The sequence below is a fragment of the Corvus moneduloides genome, chromosome 3 (assembly GCF_009650955.1).
Source record: "Corvus moneduloides isolate bCorMon1 chromosome 3, bCorMon1.pri, whole genome shotgun sequence".
In the NCBI taxonomy this organism is placed as follows: domain Eukaryota; kingdom Metazoa; phylum Chordata; class Aves; order Passeriformes; family Corvidae; genus Corvus; species Corvus moneduloides.
In genome coordinates, this window is record NC_045478.1 from 3,829,854 (window position 1) to 3,846,177 (window position 16,324).

General features: G+C 47.6%; 1 protein-coding gene across 2 annotated transcripts in view; it reads left to right on the forward strand.

The window, feature by feature from the left end:
• The window catches only part of PKHD1 (PKHD1 ciliary IPT domain containing fibrocystin/polyductin), a 244,280-nt gene that overhangs the window by 76,491 nt on the left and 151,465 nt on the right, over positions 1 to 16,324 (forward strand). For both annotated transcript variants that reach the window (XM_032104486.1, XM_032104487.1), the window contains exon 36: positions 152 to 302. In XM_032104486.1, the coding sequence (XP_031960377.1) occupies positions 152 to 302 (151 nt within the window). The remainder of the gene's footprint in view (positions 1 to 151; positions 303 to 16,324) is intronic.

The following is a 16,324-nucleotide window of genomic DNA, read 5'->3' on the forward strand; positions in this document are numbered from 1 at the left end:
AAGTCAGCTTGCCCAGAACACCGTGGAGGAGATGCCAGTGCCACGCTGGACATGGCACTGGCATCTCCTCCACTGTTCCCTGTGCAAACTGACTTCTGGAAAGGTGGGAATGGGGTGAGCTTTGAACTTCTCTGGTTCTTTCTCTTTCCAGCTTGCCCTCCAGTTCTGTGGCCGGTGGGACGAGGACTCCAGCTGGCCTGCTGGCCACCAGCCGCGAGATGGCGATAACGTCACGATAGAAGAAGGCCGGACCCTGCTCTTGGGGACCACCACGAGCGTCCTCAACCTGCTGCATCTCAAAGGTCTGCAGGAGGGGGGTTCGGTGCTCTTCCTCTTCCAGGGCTGGGGTTTCTCACGGCCCTGATCTCTCCTTCCATTCCCCAGCTCCAGCACCAGAGGAGACACCTGGTTGTTCAGGCTGAGCCTGCTCTCAGTAGATGCAAGGGGGCAGTGATGGGGGACAGGGCAAGAATTTAATTATTCTGTGTGCAGAAGCAATTGTTTATGCTCTTTGAGGCATAATGACAATATAAGCAAAAAGGCCTTTTTTCCCCTTTTTTCTTTCCCCAGACAAAATTTCTTCTCTCCCGTGCAGTGTTCAGTGATAATGGCACTGCTGGTAACAATAATCACCTCTGTTCTGATCGGCATCTTTGAGGCACGTGTGTCACAAACCTTTACAAAATCAATGGCATTACAGAATTGCAGGTCACAGCTGTCGAATGCACTAAATAATCCAAAATCCTAGAGCACAGCTGGTGGGCAGTAGGTAAATAACTGAGCATGGTTATGATGGGAAGCCCTGGATCTGCCAGATTTATGTAGCCATACATAGACCCAGAATAAGTGTGAGATATCTCTGTGGATGTCAAAGTAAGAATTCAAAGGACTCGTAATTCCATGCCAGAAATATTCCCCCCTGGAAGCTAGGTCCTGGTTGTGGAAACTGCTGTACACATGCCTGGTATTAAGGGAATAAGTTGTGCTGGTGAAAGTGCTTGCTCAAAGTTAAGCCTCTGCTGAAATAGAGCTCAAAAAATGAAAACAGGAGTTTTTATATGTGTAAAAACTTGGATCTTTGCTGATAAAATTGCTTTTATACCAAAATGATATTAAAGGCACTAGTTTTTCATTGACATGACGGTGAAACTCATGCATTTGACAGTTATTTTTAAATTTAAATTTGAATGATAGTTCCATAAAGATAAATCTTTGCAAGTTCATCCCTATCATGAGAACATTTCCAAAACTGATTGAACATGCTCAGTCAATGTTCAGAGGTTTTCAAGACTTGCTACATGAGACATCATTCCTGCTTAAAAACAAAATTAAAAATCAGCTGAGAATTTGAGATTAAAAAAAGGTGAAACACTTTGGTACAACATTTTTCCCCAGTGAAAATCTTAAATTTGTGATTCAAGATTCTTTTTAGATTCATTGTGATTATGACATACTTTAGAGGAGACAGGTCAGAACACCAGATTCCTTTTGGCTGCAAATCTGGATGAAGATTTTGGGGCTCAGTCACTGACTTTGTGCAGAACTGGGGCACAATATTGGAGCAGAAACCCTCTGAACTTTGGACCTATTCAAAGGCTCATTTGATCTATGAGTCAGCACTCATGAAGCTACCGGAGCTCTGATTGAATTTAATGAAGTCTGGAGTAATATCTTTATGGCTTTGTCTCATCTGACATTCAAATCATTCCTCCTCTTTATCATGTTTTCCAAGAAGTCTGGTTTATAATGTCAATTTAGTTAGAAAAGCAGCATTAGAATATTCCAGATGTGATTATATTCTCCAATGTTTTGTAGCAAACAGAGTAACCAAACATTTTAGAAACAATAACCTGCACGGGAATTTTTTATCTGAGTTTTGTGAAGTTGCCTGTTGCATCCACTCCCACTTCCATGGGTTCTTTGGCTGTTTACCCTTGGTTAGATTTGGAATCAAGACATGCCAAGATCTACTCTGAAATAAGGCCGAGATTTATCTTTCTTCACCTTCCCTTTTTTTAAGTTGTCCAGCTCAAGGGAGCTGTTTGGGGTCCTGTATTGATAGAAACACGTCACCAAAGACTTGTTCATCTTAGGAATTGTAGACACCCATCTCAAACTGAATCACAGGTGATACCTCAGAGCAGCAGCTACCAACTCCCTGAGCACATCAAATAATCAACCGCTTTCCCCAGGTGCAAGATGGGCATGGCAGTAAACCCCTAACCCCTAAGGAAGGTGGAAATAGGTCCTTTGACTGAAACATCCCATTCCTATTCTACCTGGAGAGTTTTTCTTAGTCAATGCTGGAGAATGGGATTGAATTGTAGCTCTACTCCCTTTGGCTTTCATGACTCAGCATCAGGCTGTCTGTGCACTCTTAAGCTGAAAATAAAAGGCTTTGTAGATGAAAAAACCCTGTAATGCTACTGAATCCACTGCTGCTACACTGCCCATTTTCTGGTGCTGTATCCAGCAAACCCAACACAAATTTACAGGCCCATTGATTGAAATTACCCTTCTCTTAAGACACCACAAGGATTTTGAATACTGCTCTGTGTTGTCTCCTTTTGATGATTTCAGCATTGCAGGAATTATTTAGAGTGTTAGAACAAGGACACCAATTTCACATGCAGTCTTAAAGTGACTCTTCTTTGGCTGTATTAATATATAACTCCAAATACACAGTGGTTCTGGGAATGACCAGACTGTCTGGGCAGAAGATCTGGAGGTCAGAACAATAGGAAAATAGGATTAGGCAGCTGGGTTCTGCTCACTGCAACAAGGGCTCAGCAGTTTCTCCCTCCTCCTCAACAAGCTGAGCATGAACATGTGGATATCGAGAGTGGAAAGTTTAATAGTCTGGCTGTGAAACGGCTCAGACAAGACTGATTGGGGAAGAGATACGAGATAGACTGTAGATAATTCTGTATGTTCAGCAGATTGCAGTTATTTTTGTAATCCTGGCATCACAAGTATGGAAATATTTATGATAACCCAGGACAGATGGAAATTTCCTTTGTGCGGCTCTTATGCTGGAGGAACTTCTTTGTGTTTGATGGGATGATACCTCAGATGTGTTGTTGCCTTTCTTTGAAATTATAGTGGTCTAGGGAGGTCTGGAGACCAAAAAAAAGAAGCTGTCTGGTCTTTCAGGAGTTCCTTGGAGGTGAATTTTGGGGTAACACTGCCAGTACACCCCGGTGGAATTGAAGATCCCCACCTGGGCTGTTGCACTTGCAATGGCAGGTTTGAGGTGGCCACTCTTGCAGGCATAAGGGAGAAGATTGCTTTGATCCTTATAGTGGGAAAGGCTCAATTTCACTTAAAGAATCATTTAGGTTGGAAAAGATCTCCAAGATCATGGAGTCCAACCTTTGACCAAACACCACCTTGCCAACTAGAGCAGAGCACTGAGTGCCACGTGCAGTTTTTCTTTGATTCTCTGACTCTGTGAATATTTTGAATTTCTTGTAATCTACGCTTTGATCAGACTGTGGCCAGAATGGATCCTGTGAGTAAATCTGGAAGTAGGGAAAACACAGATATTGATTTTGCTTGTCTTTTCCTCGCCTTTGATGCCATTAGCAACAAGCATCAAATATTCACTGATACACTGACTTCAATAGTTGTCAAGTAACCTCCCTTCAGTCACTGCTGATAAATATTGGGTTTTAATTCAGTGAAAGAAGGAAAAAGCTTTTCCCTCTGTTTTCTTGTCTATGGCATCAACCAGTCCTTAAACTCATTTTTAAATCCCTTGTCAGTAGGCACAGTTGGAACCTGCTCCTGCCATGGTGTTTCCTGTGCCATTTTGAACAATCCATTTGAATATACATTGTGATCCTTTTTTTTTTTTTTTTTTTTTTTTTTTGCAGGCATTTTCCAGTTCATATTTTCTTTTTTTAATCAGGCAGAGACATTACAATTAAAATACCGTAAAAACGATTCTGGCAGTATTGCAATAAGCATGTTTTTTAATTAAAGAAAGAACATGGAATGTACAAATAGTACCAGCTAATGGGAAATTTCATCCAATGTATTTTTTAATTGAGATTTAAAAGGAAGAAAAGTCAGCTCTATTTCTCTCTGTCACTGTGTGATATTTTCCTGCATTGTTATGGTGAGACTTCAATAATCAGTCTTAGAGCTTTAAAATCCTGTATTTTTTCATGGAAAACCAGTGAAAGGCATCAGTTCTTTATTTTTCAGTACGTTTTTCTGCAGGGATTCAGTGTTAGCCAGTAGTGTGCAACCCGCAGTGGTGGACATTCCTGGAGGAGGGGTTCTAAGGTCCTGAGTCAGTAGCAATTTAAGGTGTGGGTCTTTTCACATCCTCCCCCAGCTGCAAACCCTGGTTCATGTTTGGGTGAGGGCCGCAGGTTTCTTTTGCCATCATGTTCCAGATGGGCTTACAGGATGTATGTTGGACTCCCAGGGCTCTCACTTGCCAAATAAATTGATTTGCTGCAACTTCAGCAGCTCTTGAGACTCCTCTGGGATGTTGCATGATGAGCAGATCTGTGGAAGCTAATCCTGGCCAAGGAACTGAACACAGCTGTCTCGGTTTTGAAAGACAGGTGTCTGCTAAGGAAGGCAGAGGCCCCCCTTGAAGTGGCAGATATAACCCCTTTTCCCTCCAAGTTATTATATTTTGAAATCAAGAGCCTTTAGGCGAAGATGTGGGAAATAGGAATAACAGTTCTTTACTATATATATATATATATGTATATAACCAGTCAAACAAAACAACAACAACTATGGCAGTAACAGCAATCACAAACCCAGTGCCAGCCTTCTCGGCTGTCAGGCCCTTTCCCCTCGGGTGCAGTTCCGCTCGCAGCCGGCAGGGGCGCTGGCGGCTCCCGGTGAGCAGGGCAGGTGCGATGGTTCCCCCGCGGCTGCAGGGGGCGCTCCGGAGCGAGCTCGGGACACACGCGGCACCGGTGCTCCGGGGATCCCGGGAAGGGATGGAACAAAGGCTTCACAAACCCCTGGGCAGCCGATCCCGGGCTCTCAGGGACAGCAGGCTGGAACGGCAGGGACGAACGCAAATCCCGGGTGGCAGACGAGATGTATCCAGATGGGAAAAACCCACGGAGGCCCAGGCAGGCAGGGCGAGCAGGGCTACAGCGTAGCGAAAACTCGAAGCAGCAGCGGAGCAGGGCAGCCACAGCTCGGTCTCCAGCAGGGCAGGGAAAGCGGCTTTTGGGGTCCCGGCGTTGTTTCCAGCAGGAAGAAAGAACGGCCAAAAAGAAAGAAGCAGCAGCTCCTTTCTCTGCAGCTTCTCTCCCCGGACGCTCAGAGCGAACTGACCCCACACCCAGGTGTAGACAAAGGAGTAGCCAGGTCCGCCCCACTCCCCTTTTGTCTTTCTTAAGTACAGCTATTTGTCCCCTAGCAACATGCATATGGGAGAAAATTCCTTTAACAGAGAAAAAACAGACTAAACTAAAACCCCAACATTATCCACCCCGAATTTTTTCCCATACTAACATGTTACATGAAACTTAACTTTTTTAACCATATAAATCTATGCATTACCCAAATTATATACAAATATACATGCTGATACTGATACAAGTACAGAGCCATGGGTAGTTCACCCTAAAACAAGGTCCCCTTGAGGTAAGCATCGGGTCTCTCCATCCTTTTGCATCACCCACCAGGTGCAACCTGGTCCCTGAGCAAAACAACCCCACGGATGGGTTTGTCTTTGCTCAAGGCAGACTTTACCCAAACAGTTTTTCCAAGCATACCTCTCATGTGCACCACTGGAACCTTATCCCCGTCTGTTGTTTGTAGGGGTTCAGATTGGGCAGGGCCTGCTCGGCTGGTGGAACCTCGAGTGTTAACTAACCAGGTGGCTCTTGCTAAATGCATCTCCCAGTTTTTGAAAGTCCCCCCACCCAGTGCCTTCAAGGTGGTTTTAAGCAGTCCATTACACCGCTCAACCTTCCCAGCTGCTGGTGCATGGTAAGGGATGTGGTACACCCACTCTATGCCATGTTCTCTAGCCCAGGTGTTTATAAGGCTGTTCTTGAAATGAGTCCCATTGTCAGACTCGATTCTCTCAGGGGTGCCATGCCTCCAAAGGACTTGCTTTTCCAGGCCCAGGATGGTGTTCCGGGCAGTAGCGTGAGGCACAGGGTAGGTCTCCAGCCACCCAGTGGTGGCTTCTACCATTGTGAGCACATAGCGCTTGCCTTGGCGGGTTTGAGGCAGTGTGATGTAATCAATCTGCCAGGCCTCCCCATACTTGTATTTGGACCATCGCCCGCCGTACCACAGGGGCTTCACCCGCTTGGCCTGCTTGATCGCAGCGCATGTCTCACAATCATGGATAACCTGGGAGATACTGTCCATGGTTAGATCCACCCCTCGGTCTCGTGCCCACTTATAGGTGGCATCTCTGCCCTGATGACCTGAGGCATCATGGGCCCATCGAGCTAGGAACAGTTCTCCTTTATGTTGCCAATCCAAGTCTATCTGGGACACCTCTATTTTCGCAGCCTGATCTACCTGTTTGTTGTTACGATGTTCTTCGTTAGCCCGGCTCTTGGGGATGTGAGCATCTACATGACGGACCTTCACGGATAGCTTCTCTACCCGAGTGGCAATGTCTTTCCACTCTTCAGCAGCCCAGATTGGTTTTCCTCTGCGCTGCCAGTTTGCCTTATTCCACCTTTCCAGCCAACCCCACAGAGCATTGGCTACCATCCATGAATCAGTGTAGAGGTAGAGCTTTGGCCACTTCTCTCTTTCAGCTATGTCCAGAGCTAATTGGACAGCTTTGAGCTCAGCAAATTGGCTCGATCCACCTTCTCCTTCAGTAGCCTGTGCAACTTGTCGTGTGGGGCTCCATACAGCGGCTTTCCATTTCCGGCTAGCGCCTACAATTCGGCAGGAACCATCAGTGAAGAGGGCGTATTGTCTTTCACTCTCTGGTAGCTCGTTATATGGTGGGGCTTCTTCGGCACGTGTCACCTGCTCCTCTTCTTCTTCAGAAGATAACCCAAAAGTCTCACCTTCCGGCCAGTTCGTAATTATTTCCAAGATCCCAGGGCGACTTGGGTTTCCAATTCGGGCGCGCTGCGTGATGAGGGCAATCCATTTGCTCCAAGTAGCGTCGGTGGCGTGATGCGTGGAGGGAATCTTTCCTTTGAACATCCACCCCAGCACCGGTAGTCGGGGTGCCAGGAGGAGTTGTGCCTCTGTGCCGATTACTTCTGAGGCAGCCTGGACTCCTTCATAAGCTGCCAGGATTTCCTTCTCTGTGGGAGTGTAGTTGGCTTCAGATCCTCTGTAGCTTCGGCTCCAGAATCCCAGTGGTCGGCCCCGAGTCTCACCAGGCACCTTCTGCCAGAGGCTCCAGGACAGACCCTTGTTCCCGGCTGCAGAGTAGAGCACGTTCTTCACCTCTGGTCCTGTCCTGACTGGGCCAAGGGCTACGGCGTGAGCAATTTCCTGTTTGATCTGGGCGAAGGCCTGCTGCTGTTCAGGGCCCCAGTGGAAATCATTCTTCTTGCGGGTAACCAGGTAGAGAGGACTCACGATCTGGCTGTACTCGGGAATGTGCATCCTCCAGAAACCTATGGCACCTAGGAAAGCTTGTGTTTCCTTCTTGTTGGTCGGCGGAGACATTGCTGTGATCTTATTGATGACCTCAATGGGAATCTGACGTCGTCCATCTTGCCACTTTACTCCCAGGAACTGGATCTCTCGGGCAGGTCCCTTGACCTTGCTCTTCTTGATGGCAAAACCAGCTTGCAGGAGAATTTGAATTATTCTCTCTCCTTTCTCAAACACTTCGGTTGCGGTGTTCCCCCACACAATGATGTCATCAATGTACTGCAGATGTTCTGGAGCCTCACCCTTTTCCAGTGCAGTCTGGATCAGTCCATGACAGATGGTGGGACTGTGCTTCCACCCCTGGGGCAGTCGATTCCAGGTGTACTGCACGCCCCTCCAGGTGAAGGCAAACTGAGGCCTGCACTCTGCTGCCAGAGGAATGGAGAAAAATGCATTGGCAATGTCAATAGTGGCGTACCACTTTGCTGCTTTGGACTCCAGCTCGTACTGGAGCTCCAACATGTCTGGCACGGCAGCGCTCAACGGTGGAGTCACTTCATTCAGGGCACGATAGTCCACAGTCAATCTCCATTCCCCGTCAGACTTGCGCACAGGCCAGATGGGGCTGTTGAAGGGTGAGTGGGTCTTGCTGACCACCCCTTGACTCTCCAGCTCACGGATCATCTTGTGGATGGGGATCACAGCATCTCGATTTGTCCGATACTGCCGGCGGTGCACTGTCGAGGTGGCAATTGGCACTCGTTGCTCTTCCACTTTCAGGAGCCCAACTGCAGAAGGATTCTCAGATAGTCCAGGCAGGGTGTTCAATTGCCTAATGCCCTCTGCCTCCACAGCAGCAATCCCAAATGCCCACCTGAGTCCTTTTGGGTCTTTGTAGTAGCCATTCCGGAGGAAGTCTATGCCCAGAATACACGGGGCCTCTGGGCCGGTCACAATCGGATGCTTTTGCCACTCCTTCCCAGTCAGGCTCACCTCAGCTTCCAAAAGGGTCAACTGCTGTGATCCCCCGGTCACCCCAGCGATGGATACAGGTTCTGCCCCCACATGTCCCGATGGCATTAAAGTACACTGTGCTCCAGTATCAACCAATGCATCATATTTTTGTGGCTCTGATGTGCCAGGCCATCGGATCCACACCGTCCAGAAAACTCGGTTCTCCCGTGCCTCTTCCTGGCTAGAGGCAGGGCCCCTCTAGCCCTGGTTATCATTCTTTCCCTGGGCGTACATGCTCGAGGTACCTTCAAGGGGATCCGACATATCATCCTCCCTTCTGTAGTGCCTGGCAGCTCGGTCACGGGAGGCTGAGGCTACCTTCACCTTAGCGGAACCCCCTCGGTTAGTGCCTCCCTCCTTGAGTTCACGCACCCGCGCTGCCAGGGCAGAGGTGGGTTTCCCATCCCACCTTCTCATGTCTTCCCCATGCTCACACAGGAAAAACCACAGCTCAGCTCGTGGGGTGTACCCTCTCTCTCTCGCAGGGGGACGACGGGCTCTGACTTGGGGGCCTGTGACTCGCACTGGTGCCACGCTGACCCTCCTCATCTCCTCCCTCATCTCCTCCCTCATCTCCTCCCTCATCTCCTTCATCTCCTCTTTGAGGTCCTGGACCACAGCAGAGACATGAGCTTTTAGCGGGCCATTGATCATGCTGTCATAATGCCTGAGCCTGTTGGCAACAGAGCCCACTGTTTCTCGGGTATTGTCAGCATCAATCGTTGCAATGAAGGTGGTGTATTGTGATGGCCCTAGCCTTGCCAGGTTCCACATCATCTGTCCTGTGCACCTGACCTTATCGGGGTCATTATCATGCTGTCCATCCTTCCCAAAGAGTACCTCTAATATTGCCACCTCTCTTAGCTGTTGGATCCCTTGCTCGAGTGTCTTCCACTGCATTCTATGATGATACTCCTGCATTCTTTCTTTGTGAATGAACCTTTCTCTCACACTCATTAAGAGCCGCTCCCAGAGAGAAAGGGGCCCTGGCTCCCTCACGAATATCTGGTCCACACCTGGGTCCTGGGTCAACGATCCCAGATACCTTGCCTCACCACTATCCAGTTGCACACTTGTGCCCATAAGGTCCCAAACCCGAAGCAGCCAGGTGGTATAAGGCTCACGCCCCCTTCGCACAATGTCGTTTCGCATAGCACGGAGACTGTCGTGCGACAGGGACTCAGTGATGACTTCTGGCTCTGGCTCTCCTGCTGGTTGTGAGGGCCCTGGTTGCCCATCATCATTAACTGGTCGTACTGATTTGGTCTTATACTTCCTCCTTTGCACAGGGGCGACTGCTGCTGGCTGTGGTTGTCCTTGTGGTTCAGCTGAAGCCTGGATGGTTGTAACATCCGTGGGTTCCACTGCTGCACCATCGGACTCACCCTCTTTGGGGCAGGGAGAGGGTTTTTCACTAGCTGAGGAGGTGTATTCCCTTAGCAATTGGCATATCTCCTGGCGCACCTGGCCCATCTCCTGGCACATCTCCTTGCGCACCTGGCCCATCTCCTGGCACATCTCCTTGCGCACCTGGCCCATCTCCTGGCATATCTCCTGGCGCACCTGACCCATCTCCTGGCATATCCCCTGGCGCACCTGACCCATCTCTTGGCACATCTCCTGCATCCCTTTTGCCAGTACCCCCACCCAGTTTGGGTAGTCCATTTCTGAGGTGGACTGTTGGGCAGTATCAGTCTGTGGGGCGGGATCTCTAGTGTCTGGGGCTGTGGCAGGCTCTGGCTCTGGGGTAGGATCTCTAGTGTCTGGGGCCGTGTCAGGCTCTGGGGCAGGATCAGGCTCTGGGGTAGGAACTCTACTCTCTGGGGCCATGTCAGGTTCTGGGGCAGGATCAGGCTCTGGGGTAGGATCTCTAGTCTCTGGGGCTGGTGTCCGGGTAGATATCCAAGCCAATCTCAACTTATCCTTGAATGCTAAATAGAGTAGGCCTATCAGCAGCAGATGGTTAGTATTCAGAGGGAATTTAAACCCTTCGAAAATTGATGGGGTGGGCCCAAAGAACTGGTTGAGGGGTTGGGAGAAAACTTCCCCTGGTGTCATTTCCTCACAGAAGGTACCATTGTTAACATAACCCCAAAAACATGTGCTCAGTGTGTGATAGCTGTTTATCCATGTGCCCACATTCCGGAGGAAGTTAAAAACCCATGAATTCCTCACCTTCTCGACCCATAACGCAAGCTGGATAACAGCAATGGTAGCCTTAGTCAGAGGACCCATATTCAAGTAAGGAGCTGCAAAGGGGAAGAATATAGCCACGGCTACATGCCACCCGAACCAGGGTAAACTAGACCACATAGTGCTGCCTAACAAGGTTCCAATATCCAGCACACAAAATAAAGTTATCCAGGAACTGTTATTCCTTTTTCACCTCTATCTCTTAATGCCCTTAGGCCCCACGTTGGGCGCCAAGATCTGTCTCGGTTTTGAAAGACAGGTGTCTGCTAAGGAAGGCAGAGGCCCCCCTTGAAGTGGCAGATATAACCCCTTTTCCCTCCAAGTTATTATATTTTGAAATCAAGAGCCTTTAGGCGAAGATGTGGGAAATAGGAATAACAGTTCTTTACTATATATATATATATATGTATATAACCAGTCAAACAAAACAACAACAACTATGGCAGTAACAGCAATCACAAACCCAGTGCCAGCCTTCTCGGCTGTCAGGCCCTTTCCCCTCGGGTGCAGTTCCGCTCGCAGCCGGCAGGGGCGCTGGCGGCTCCCGGTGAGCAGGGCAGGTGCGATGGTTCCCCCGCGGCTGCAGGGGGCGCTCCGGAGCGAGCTCGGGACACACGCGGCACCGGTGCTCCGGGGATCCCGGGAAGGGATGGAACAAAGGCTTCACAAACCCCTGGGCAGCCGATCCCGGGCTCTCAGGGACAGCAGGCTGGAACGGCAGGGACGAACGCAAATCCCGGGTGGCAGACGAGATGTATCCAGATGGGAAAAACCCACGGAGGCCCAGGCAGGCAGGGCGAGCAGGGCTACAGCGTAGCGAAAACTCGAAGCAGCAGCGGAGCAGGGCAGCCACAGCTCGGTCTCCAGCAGGGCAGGGAAAGCGGCTTTTGGGGTCCCGGCGTTGTTTCCAGCAGGAAGAAAGAACGGCCAAAAAGAAAGAAGCAGCAGCTCCTTTCTCTGCAGCTTCTCTCCCCGGACGCTGAGAGCGAACTGACCCCACACCCAGGTGTAGACAAAGGAGTAGCCAGGTCCGCCCCACTCCCCTTTTGTCTTTCTTAAGTACAGCTATTTGTCCCCTAGCAACATGCATATGGGAGAAAATTCCTTTAACAGAGAAAAAACAGACTAAACTAAAACCCCAACAACAGCTCTGGCACAGACTGAGCAGAAACCTGAGGCAGCACCAACTCCTTCCTCTAATCACTGTCATGGAAGGAGGAAGTCACAAAATCACAGACTGGTTGGGTTGGAAGGGACCCTAAATCTCATCCCATTCCACCCCCTGCCATGGGCAGGGACACCTTCCACTATCCCAGGCTGCTCCAAGCCCCATCCAACCTGGCCTTGGACACTTCCAGGGATCCAGGGGCAGCCACAGCTTCTCTGGGCACCCTGTGCCAGGGCCTCCCCACCCTCACAGGGAAGAATTTCCAGATGTGCATTTTTTGAATGTCTATCATTTGGGGACTTAAAACAACAAGTCCCAAGGACCTTTGTTTTCATCATACCTCTGTGGGTGGTGTTTACCTGGTGCCTTCACAAGGCGCACCTGGAAGCTCCTCAGTTAGGTCCCAGATGATGTCAGATGAGCTAGAAGCCACCCTGGAGCGTCCACACCTCTTCCTCACCAAGTCAGCTCTCCTCTTCCAAATCCATCAGAGGCGTTGCTAAGTATCTCAAAGGCCAGCTGAGAGCTGAAGAAATGGAAGGAGTTCTTTGAAGGAGACACACCCATGGCAGCACCTTCTGGGCTGCCAATCCGAATTGCCTCTGCCTGGCTCCTGAGTTCTAAGGGAAAAGCCTCACCAGCTTCCAAGGGAGCACGTGCCATCTGAACAGATGGCTGTGAGTACAGCAAGCCAAAAAACAAAAGCTTGTCAGGCTGGGGAGATGAATTCTGTCTGAGAGTACTGAAGCAGCTGCTGGTTCCTCTCCCAGGAATGGATTAAGGCCTCCATCCAACAAAATGCTGGAATAAAAGCTTAACTTGTGAGTATGTTAGTGATGTGCTGGTGGAAATATGTAAGCATTTGAATTCAGAGCTAATCCGGGATCTGTACCTGTGTGCTGTGAACATGGAGGAATATTTTGAGGGAGGTACAGGATGAATTTTGGACTCTTGGTTCGAGCAGCCTTTTGGATGGGGCCAATATCACAGAATTCCCCTTTGCATCTTGTTCAGCCATGGTCCAACCAGCAAACAACTTTCCTGGCTCATTGGAATGTCCTATGAGCATGTCAACAGGGGGCAGGTGACAGATCCATGAAATAATTAATTGTCTTTCTTGAAGCCCATAAACTCTGTTTTCCTCTTTCTGTACACAGCAAGATTTTAGTTGCTTTGGGATTTTTTTTTCCTGCTTGGAGGCCCCACCAGGGACACCCTTGGAGCAGAAGAATGAGCAGTGAGAGGGCTGCCAGCACACTGAAGCCTTGCGGTTTTACAGGATCAAGCAAAGCTATTCCAGCTCTGGCAGTGGCATCCTGCTGTTTGCCACTCAGGGATGCTGGCCAGGAATAGAACTTCTGAGCCTGAGCCTGTCTCATGGGAGATTCTGTGGCTTTGTCATGTGAAACACCAAGTGAGAGGAGCTGGTAAGGGCAAGCTGAAGGCTGCGGGGATGTTATTCATGGTCATGGAACAACCAGAGCAGATTTCCCCTGTGATGGGAAGGAGCAGTCTAGGGGAGGGGATGAGCTTTCAATCTGCAAATCCCCTTCCATGCAGAGGAAATTTCCTGTTAATTGAAGATTATGACACAGTAGTGATATATAAGACCATTTTGTTGATACTCTTCTACCACTTGATTATTGAAAAAAAAAACCTTGAGACTATCCAGCACTGTTCTTGTAGTTTGCTTGCTTTAATACCGTATTCGGCTTTACATAAATAAGTAGAATTAAATCAAATATGAAGTGGAAGTGAATGTCTGAAGTAGAACTAAATATAAACATGTTACTTTTATCCCAGCTCCCTAATGAGCTGTTCATTAGGAAAAATATTGACAGTGAATGCAAAGTGTGGCCTCAAAAGATCGTAATAGAAAAGGTCTCCAAATTAAAGGTGTACTTTGGAATGGGGACTTTGCTTTTCTCCAGTTTCAAGAAATCTCTAGAACAGTCTGCATCACAACCTAAATGAGGGATAATGACATTGTTTTTATGTGTTATGAGAATATCTACATTAGAATTATTTTTTTATTTAAAATTAGGTTTTTGAGAAGGGATATAAGCTGCTATGTCTGCCAGTGTGAATCTTCATGACAGAGGCAAGAAGAAACTCCCCACACCAATCCTCCCAATCCTCTACTCTGTCATTATCCTTTTCTTTTTTTATTCAGAAGTGCATAATGCAGCCTCTTGTCATAGTTAATGTTTTGGATACCTGAGCTGTGGCATTGCATGAGTCAGTTCATGCCGCCTGACAGAGAGAATTGTTAAAACATTCCCTTTCCAAGTCCTTTACTTTTGAGCGTGTCCTCCACCATTTCCCAAGGACTTCAGGAGGTAAATCTCTTTTCACAAAACCAGTGGTGTTGTAATTATCCTTTCAGCAAATTAAACCTCCCACCTTATTATCAGGTTTGTTTTCTTTAATATTTATTTTTTTTAAATTATTTGGTCTGGCCACTTCTCCCCTCCTGTGGGACAGATGGAATTGCCTTGTTGTTTTTTTTCTTTCTTTTCCTCCTTTTTTTTTCCCTTTGGTAAAGACAGATAAAGAAAGATTTCTTTTCTGTTCATGCAGAGGTGGAGGCTAATTGCTGGGTTAATTGAGAAGAATGGTGCTTCTGATGTTCTCACAAAGTATCAAATAGCCTCAACATATTTCTCCCCTCTCTCCCTCACTCCACCTAAAGAGACCCATTGAATTTGCACATTACTGTACAGAAGTGATTATGGGCTTAATTGTATTTATTTTGCTTGGTGGGGAGGCCATCATAACAGTGGTTGATTGATTTTTATAAAATCACCCTCAAGGTCATGTGTAGGACTTTGCTTTCCTGCGCAGCCATAACAAACAATTTGAAGGTCACAGCCAAAGGCTTTGTTGAGCAATATTCCTGCTTTCTGCTTTCAGAGAAGGGGTCAAGTGCAATAAAAGAAGGAAGCGTAACTTTTATTTTCTTTTTAGAAAAAGGGGAAGACAACCTTGTAAAGCAGAAACTGTATATTTATTCAGACCCAACAAAAACCACAGAGGGTTAGTGGGACAATATGCAATTTTTGGACAGAAGAATTTGTAAGTTTGGCCAGAGTTTTTTTTACATATAGACTTGATAAATGGTTAAATGAGTCCTTCCTAATGCTTTCTTTTCTGTTCTGTGGTGCTGCTCTTCTTTTATCCTCAGCAGTTGAAGTTAACTTTTTTCTCTGCATTATCTCCCAAAGACTGAGCACCATTTGGATTTGTCCTGAGAGGTTTTCAGAAGCTTTCCAAAGAGCCAGGTGACAGTGGCATTGTGGAGTGACCATAAGTATAGCTCATCTGTCCATTTTCTAGGGTTACGTGCTGGGTCTGACTGCTGCTTCTAAGGGAAAGCAAAAGAGTCACATACAGCGAATCCCACAATCATAGAATGGTTTGGTTGGAAGGAACCTTTAAAACCATCTTGTTCCAACCCCTCTGATGTGGATAGGACTCCTTAAACTAAACTGGGTTGCTTAAAGCCCTATCCAAGCTGGCCTTGAACATGTCCAGGGGTGGGGCAGCCACAGCTTCTCTGGGCAACCTGTTCTAGTTCCTCACCAGCACCACAGGGAAGAATTTCTTCCTAAAATAAGGGCTTCTGGTGTTCGAGTCGCACCAGCAGAGGTTTAAATTGGATATTAGGAAGAATGCCTTTACTGAAAGGGAAGTCAAGCAGTGTAACAGACTTCCCAGGGGAGTGGTGGACTCACCATCCCTGGAAGTGTTCAAAAAATGTGTGGACATGATGCTTGGAGTCATGGTTTAGTGGTGGACTTGACAGTGCTGGGTTAATGGCTGGACTCAGTGACCTTAGACATCTTTTCCAACCTCAGTGACTCTGATTTCCCCCTGGAAGGGTCAAACTTGAGGCCAGGTGTGCACAGCTCCTGTTGGAATTCCAGCTGCTCCTGGAATGTGGTGGGACTATTGCTTGTACTTGCACCTAGTGCAGAGCAGTCAGCAGCATCCAAGCTTCTCTGACACTCAGAAATCCACAAAAGATATGGAAAGTCTTTGATCAACAGCTTGAAAATTTTGAATGGGAAAAAGGTGACTGAAACTTGGGAAATCTTGTTTGAGACAGAACAGATTTTGCAATCAAAAGATAGGACAACTGTCTACCAGGCCTCCTGGTTCAGTGGTACAGCATGGCAGCAAATTAAAATACTCATTAAAAATTGTATGAAGAGAGGTGGAAACAGAAATGACTGTATTTCACTGGGAACAGAGCATAGGAAGTCAATAAAGACCTTAGGGAAGATGTCTTTTTTTATGTTAGGAGTGAAATAAATCACAGTGATTTACAGTTCCATTTATAGATTGTTGTGATAAAATTATTAACACTGCTGCTATAAG